Raw genomic sequence first — 8,357 nt, forward strand, 5'->3', positions numbered from 1 at the left:
GAGAGAGGGGTGAAAAAAGGGGGTGGGGGGGGGGGGGGGGGGGGGGGGGGGGGGGGGGGGATTGTTAATTGATAATTGGATGGTCGCATTCGGAAACTTTTATCGAGACTTTACATCCGTAAATTTAAATCTTCTAAGATCATTTTATTTTTATTTTATCTTATCTTAATTCGTTGTAAATACATGTGAGTTTTTTCTTCTTTTTTTTTCTTTTTTTTCTTTTTTTCTTTTTTCTTTTTTTTTTATATAACCGACTGTATTGAAGTCTATATTAATCACACAGAAACTATAAAATTCAGTACTAAAAATGTTTCATTAATCATGAGAGAATGAAATAATTATATAAGAATAATTGAGACTATATTAAATAAAAACGGATCCCAAATTACTTATGTAAGATTTTATTATTAAATTCCTCTTTTTAATTCTAGAATGTATTGAAATATAATAACCTGCTAGCTTTTAATAATGGAAGTTTATTTTGTGTTTGGCTAGTTATGATTGATCGATCGCTTATCGTTAATAGAAATTCACTTATAACATTTTGTACATCAATGTTCTCAGTATAATACATATTTTGTAAAAGTGATTACAACAATATGAATACTTAATAATTACATAATAAAAATACTATGATTTATAACTGCATTAAGATAATAAAACAACTGTGCTTCAACTATGTGTATTATACCTACAATTTCTTAAAAATGTACTCGCATTATTAGTCACAGATTTAATATGAAATTGTTTATCTTTATCTAACCAAGAAATATGTCTCTTTTTTTTCTTTTTCTTTTTTTTTTTGTTGATAATTTATATAATTATAAGTACGTTTTAGTTATTGTATTGAAGCCCATACAACCAGCATTGATTATCTAATTTATGTTGAATAATAAGAATAGATGCAAACGTGAGCTTCAACTATCTATTACTTATCACGAATTCTGTTAAAAAGAATTTATTTAATTCTATAGAAATTTATTTCAATTGTACACTCATTAAATTATTATACAATTCTTAGTTAGGAGTAAAGTATCGACGAAATGTCGTGAAGGAAACCACCGTCGGTAGCGTATTGCGAAAAACTTAAAAAAATTGATAACCATGCTAAATAGAAAATAGCTCAAAGTATATTAAAAAAAAGAAAAAAAGAAATAAAAATACGTGTTAAAGCTAGCATGAGAAAGAATATAAAAAGGGCCACAGATGTGCGGTCGGAAACTGAATGCAACTGCGTTTGCCTAGGCTATCTGCAGGGAAATTATTGGAAAAAAGGATGAAACCTCAAAGTCATACATCTACAATTAATTAATTTAGTCATATATTTAAAATCAGCTTGCATTAGGCCATACGAGTGGTCTGCCGTCCGTCGATCAAACTTAATGTGACAGCGGGAGTCAAGCCATAAGGTCGTCTCAGAGGAGTCAAGGTTACGGCTTTGATTGATATTGGCGCCAAGGTAAATGTTCGAAATTACGGCAGAGGATCGCTAAATGAGTCGCTACAAATTTTAGAATGAATGGTTTATTGGTAATATTTGATTGCGATAATATTTAATAATATTTGATTTCGACAATCCCTCAATGGCATAGTTTATTTAGTCGAATTAAACATTAGCTACAGTTCTTAAATTTCAACAATGCGATTGTAGACTTACCGCTACTTCATGTAAATGCTAAATTTCGTTGACGAAAAGCTCGTTGACGGAGCCTCAAGTTATACGCGATAACGACAAATACGGAGGTTTACAAACTCTTATCAAAACAGTCATAAAAGATACTCGACGAAAAGCACTATAAGGACGATAAGAATTGATAAATGACTCGATGTACATTAACTTATTAAAAGAAGATATAAAAAAGGAAGGAGAATAAATGGAGTATTATTAACACTCAAATTATGACAACATTAGTTTCACTGAGAAGAAAAGTAAATGTACTTGTACGTGCGCGGGTGTGTCGTGTGCATAAGATGATAAACGAAATTGTTGAAGATGTAAAAAGAAAAGTGACTAAAAAGATAGAATTGACGAAGAGAGAGAGAGAGAGAGAGAGAGAGAGAGAGAGAGAGAGGTAATAAAAATATAGATACGAACTACGAATAGATTGAAAGCAGCATATATTATAATGCTAAAGTGAGTGTTTGAAACATAAATAATTTAAACTTGAGGGAGCTTATTGATTAAATATTAATGGAAAGAAAAAAGTAATCTAATCTAATAAATAAATTATTTTTACATATTAATTTATTATTATTACAGTATTGTGTAAAGCATACTTGTTGAGCATACATTCTATATATCTAAACTTAAATACCTTTAATAATGAAATTACTATAAAATTATATTAATAAAATTACTTCTAAAAACTCACATGTTATGTACATACTAAATTAAATTCTTTAATATCTTATAAACTTCTGATTTTTTTTCAGTATATTTGAATTATTATTTGAAAATTAATTTTAGAATCAAATGTTAAAATTTATTAAATCATAGCCTACATTAATTATAAAAATAATTTATAGAAATTTAAATTAAACAACATACATATTTCTTGACGAATTTGCAACTCTTCATTGTACAAAATATTAATGGTTCTCCTTTTAAATTCAATTTTAATATTTTATTTTCATTATTCCTCGTAGCGATAAATTTATGTTTATTTGCCCACTTTTAATTGCTATTATTTAAATGCTCTATTCATGATCTCCTTCAACATTACAATGTCATAATTATATTTATTGTAGCACGACTAATGTTTTTTTTTACACTGACAATTACAGTCTATTACAATCTCGAAAATGAGTGTACTTTAAGCGTACATGTATTAACGTGATTTAATTAATATATCTTCTTCCTGTCATAAAATTCAAGCTTTTACATAACGGTAAATTTACTAATTTACAACTTAGTATCTTTAAGTGTATAATTCATTACTGCTTTATTATTTCTAGACATAAAGATATTAGGAAATCGTTTTCAACCTAACAAACACGATTATGAAAAAATCTGATGTACATATATATATATATATATATAATTTTACTTATATATATATTATTATTATATACTTCAAGAAATGTAAAAAAAAAAATCTATTTGTGCACGCCTAATAATATTAATAAAATGATTTATTATCAAATGTTTCTGCGGATATTATTCACATATTGGTGAAACAAATAAAAAATTTAATTTAAAAAAATTGAATACATTGAAAACTATTAACTTTATATATAAAAAATGTATTTTAAAGTGCCGTGTTAAAAGTAGTTTACTTACGAATATTTTATTTAAACAATAGCCACATCGTAGTCCGTTGATTAGCCAGAATTTTACTTAATAAAACGACAAAAATTTCTTACACACTTGAACTTTTTTTTTCAAGTTAATATATAGTTTTATTCGAATGTGACGTTGCAATGATAAATAAAGAAAAATTATTAAGAAAAACTCCTTTAAAGTTTTTGTTTACAATGCAAGAGCACACATATTGTTATACTTTTAACGGTTGGATCAACCGTTTTAAACATTTTAATAAATCATATTATATTTGATAAAAATTTAGTCTGAAAAAAAACCAATGAAATATAGATTTTATGAGTGAATAGATTACGTAATATAAATTTTTATTTCATAAATTATTGTAATTATAATTTTTAATCAATTTCAATAATTAAATTTCAAATAACTAACAAAATCTTTTCTTACTTATAGGATTTATGAACAATTATATTATTATTAGGTTATAAATATAGGAAAATTATGATTACATTAGAATTTTCATTTTTTTTTTTCCTTAATATGTTTTACTTTTAAACGATAAACCTTAATAATTCAATTTATAGTTGAATTGTCTAGATATAAAATTAACTAGTCTTACCTTAGATATCTTAAATAATATAAAAATATGAAATTATTTATGAAATAGCTAATTGTTAAGAAGAAAATGTAATTAAAATTACATTAAATATTATGAGACTGGTATATCAAACCATTAATTCAATCATTCGATTAGTCCTTTGTATACATATTAAATATATAAAATTTTATTAATTTAAATGGCACAATCAATAAATGTATAAAACAAAATAGTTAAAACTTTAAATCGTCATTTATTATGTAAATAATAATCAACAATGAGTCACCACTAGTATTACATTTATATCTACGTCTTTGCGTACCTTGGTTGTTATTTATTATAAAAGTATGTTAATTATACATTATAATATAGTTCAGCTGTAACTTGCTTTAAGAGAAACTTTAACAGCTTATTTATTAAATATAATTATTACATTTATACATTTTTAATATATAAAGGCATTTTATAATTTTTATTTTACGAAATATATTAATTTTTTCTCTCTATTTTGTTATCTGTTTTACGCGTATATAAAATGTAAATAATAACGTGTAAAACGTTTGTTAACATTACATATTGAGAAGAAAAACTTATAATGACAATTACACTAAAGCGGAAAAATCTTTGAAAACATCTTTGACTTTGTAATCTAGTTTTTAACAAATTCCTAAATTAATTTTTCTAAATACATACATTTTATAAATATATCCTATAAAATTTAGGATTTTCTTTTAATATTTGGATTAGTAAATTATAAATGAATTATTACAACAAATTAAAAGTGAAATATTTCTTACAATTTTTACAATCTAGTTAAAATAAACATCTCGCTATATTTTATCAATATTTATTGACAATCATAATATGTTTATACAATTTTTTTTTTTTTTTTTTTTTTTTTTTTATATATATAGAAAATTGAATTTATTTTCTTTCATTGCGTTCATTTTATTGAGTTAATTCGGTTCATTTATTTAAATATTTTGCAATTATACGTTAAGCAAAATTACGAATGTAATTAATACATTCAATTTTCTAAAATTAATTAAAGAAATTTATAATTTATGTTAGATTCAATAGATATTTTATCTATACATGAATGAATTCACGCATAAGTATTCCGATAACACATTTTGATATTCATTTATACGTATAGAAAAATTATCATTAGTTTATTTTTACGTTGTATTTTTAATTAATTTCTATTTATTTCTTGACATTTTTCTTTATATCTTAAACTGTATTAAACTTTACGAAAGTTTTCGTCTTAAAAGAAAAAGAAACGAATATCGTACGATCGATTAACGATGAGTGATGTATTACTGATTTATTGTATAAAAATATTTCTCTTATTATTTTCAATTTATAATGAAATATGTAAGTAATGCCTGTGTTTGTAAAATTTAAAATATTTATTATAGGCAATTAGAATATAATTTGTATTTGATACACGTGTATTATGAATATAACAAAATTTTTATAATATTAGAAAATTTGATAGAAAATGATGGTAAATCATTAGAAAATTAAAATTATTCAAATACAGTTTAGGGTTACGTTAGTTTTTATTGAAAAAAACTTTTAAAAATAAACTTGGTTCAACATTGTGAATAAATGTGTGATTTCTAATTATTCTATTGTTAAATTGATCTAACAAGAACATATAACGTTATATAACTATATTATAGTGAAATTGCGGTTTCACAATTTGAATTTACAGTATAGGTTATCTCTTTTCAATTTAAACATCTCTTGTCAATTTTCATACTCTTATTAGAATAATCATTATTTATTTGGAGAGCACTTTTAATATTTTATTAATTATTAAATAGTCTAATTACAATTCATGAGGATACTTATTTTTCTTAAATTATGAATGTACTGTCCAGGTTTAGTTACATAATAATTGCATTTTATTATTGGACGTTTAATTATTAATAAAAGAATGTGTAAAAATCACGTGGAAACATTAAATAAGCAATAATGCCTTTTTATATTTTTTTCCACATAGAAATTTTAAAAAATCTATTCTAATTCCGAAAAAACACAAGCTCGTACTAACAAATATACGTATTATTATAAAAATATTATTTTTTCGTTAAATTGTAGCTATGAATTGAAATTACGCATACATTAACATTTTGAGTATCAAGTCCTCAAAAAACCTTTTTCTTCGTTTTATCTAGCAGGATGTTGTCATGGTAACTGATCTCCTGTCCAGCCAGGGCCGGGTGTAAATAATGTGACTCGACGTCGATCTTCTCTTTAACGCCCGAATCAAGGACCATGGAATGATGAGGTCCTGTACGGTGTAATAGAGAGGCAGCGACGCGCAACTGTTGATCCTGAAGAGATGGCACCTCCTCGTCGTCTTCGTCCTTTGGAAGTTCGGGAATTGTTGATATTGAGACTGCGTCTTGACTTGATACGGGCGATAATGTGGAGGAAGAGGGTGACAACAACATCGAAGACGAGGACGATGGCGACGACGACGACGATGATGACAACAGTGACGACGATGGTGACAACGACGACGATGACGACGAGGACGCCGACGACGGCAACGGCGACAACGATGGTGATAACGACGGCGACGACGATAAAGACGACGATAAAGACGACGATGAAGACGACGATGGAGATGACGGTGACGATGACGATGACGATGACGATGACGATGACGATGACGATGACGATGACAACGACAACGACGATGACAACAATGACGATGACGACGATGGCTCTATTTGTAAGAGCTCATCATCCGGTGAACTTTTAGATTCATCGTCCAATTGTGACTCGATGCCCGTTTTCTCATCCTGGCTATATTTATGCAGTAACTCGTTTAGTTTCGCCAACAGTTCCTTTGCTCCCGCATACTCTGTAGCTTCGAGCAATTTCATTAGTCAGTCGATGATTAATCAAGATAGGGACATCAAGCATCATCATTATTTATTAATATTAACATCATCAATGTATATATATATATATATATATATATATATATATATATATCGATCAAAATATATTAAAATATATCAAGCTCTAATATGCTTATATTAATGAATTTTAATATTTATCGCGAATCTGTTATCAAGAAGAAATTGAACAATAACAACAAAAAAATAAAATAAAATAAATAAATAAATAAATAAAAAAATTAAAATACAAATATAAATGTAACTACAAGGTCATACCTAATTTCTCAAGTTTCTCCAATTTTTCAAGGCCTTCGAGCTTCGCGAACTTTTCGAGCTTATCAGTCCCTAAGCCTGGCCCACTAAGCTGCTTAAAGAGCTGGAGAAACCTTTCGTTGGCCTTGCCACTTCCCAAGCTCTTGTTCGAGCCGTTGAGGTTCGGATTCAGCAGTGTCCAGCTCCGGGAACGTCGGAAACGTGCTCCGTTTGGTCGGTAGATGTCAACTCCTTACCAGAGTCCCGTTGCTCCGACTGCTGGTGCTGGTGCTGATGCTGGTGCTGATGCTGGTGCTGATGCTGATGCTGGTGCTGAATCTGCTGGTACTGCTGATGCAGCTGCTGCAAGTGGGATTGATGAGACGGACTGCCAACGTGGCCAGACTCGAGCTCCAGCGACTGCAGCAGACTATTCAGATCCGGCTTTATGCGAGATGACTCCATGCACGAGCTGCAGGAGCAGTTGGTAATTATCTGAACTTTCTTCTGCATTGTCGTTGGCTTGTCGTCCTTGTCTCGACATTCGAGAGTCACCTGCATAAGCAAGAGATACTTCAGACTCGAGCTTTTTCGGGGCTAACGAGTGAAACTCGTTTGCGCTCTTAGACTATTTTACAGACACAATTAGATCACCAAGGTGCTTTCTCTAAAGATGAATTATTGTTTTGAAATTTTTTTTTTCTTCATAATTTACATGAATCGTCTATCAAAACTAATTTCATTTATTCGTTATTGTTAAATTAAAAATTCGTCGATAATATGCGAATAATCAACTTGCGTATGTTTATGGAATTTGCCGTGTGCGTGTACATAGTTGAGTTTCCTTATGTGAAAAATAGAAATAAATTTAACATTTTCGTCGGCAAAATAATTACATTAAATCAATTGTTTGAAATACTATTTTTCTCGATAAAAAAAAGGAAAAAGTAAATTAAAAATGCGACATAAGTGCGCAATATCGGAGAAGTGGAATTCCATTAATTGATAAAGAATAAATTGACATTTGTTTGAAATAAGATTGTAACATTGTAACATTGTAAATAGGTAGAAAGAAGTAACGTTTAAGAGGATCGACAAAAATTTCGGTAATTAGCATTGATTGTAAATACTCACGCCTATTATCTGTTTATAATAGCTTCATCATCATCACTCACTCGCTAGAAGTCTGGTTCATAAAGTTAAAATAAAAATAAAAAATAAAAATAAATAAATAAATAAAATAATAAACATATAGATGTAATTTAAAACAAAAAAAGCAAAAAAAGCAAAAAAAAAAAAAAAAAAAAAAAAATCGATTAATTTA

The 8,357-nt window shown here is 27.9% G+C and overlaps 1 protein-coding gene across 1 annotated transcript in view; it reads right to left on the reverse strand.

The window, feature by feature from the left end:
- Positions 1 to 5,955: 5,955 nt before the first annotated feature.
- The window catches only part of LOC105365051 (uncharacterized), a 13,455-nt gene continuing 11,053 nt past the window's right edge, over positions 5,956 to 8,357 (reverse strand). The window contains 4 exon segments of the mRNA XM_011503131.1: positions 5,956 to 6,347; positions 6,588 to 6,747; positions 7,058 to 7,228; positions 7,231 to 7,588. Of these exon segments, the coding sequence (XP_011501433.1) occupies positions 6,017 to 6,347; positions 6,588 to 6,747; positions 7,058 to 7,228; positions 7,231 to 7,588 (1,020 nt within the window). The 3' untranslated portion in view covers positions 5,956 to 6,016.

This window comes from Ceratosolen solmsi, unplaced genomic scaffold, assembly GCF_000503995.2.
Source record: "Ceratosolen solmsi marchali unplaced genomic scaffold, CerSol_1.0 scaffold10, whole genome shotgun sequence".
Taxonomy (NCBI): domain Eukaryota; kingdom Metazoa; phylum Arthropoda; class Insecta; order Hymenoptera; family Agaonidae; genus Ceratosolen; species Ceratosolen solmsi.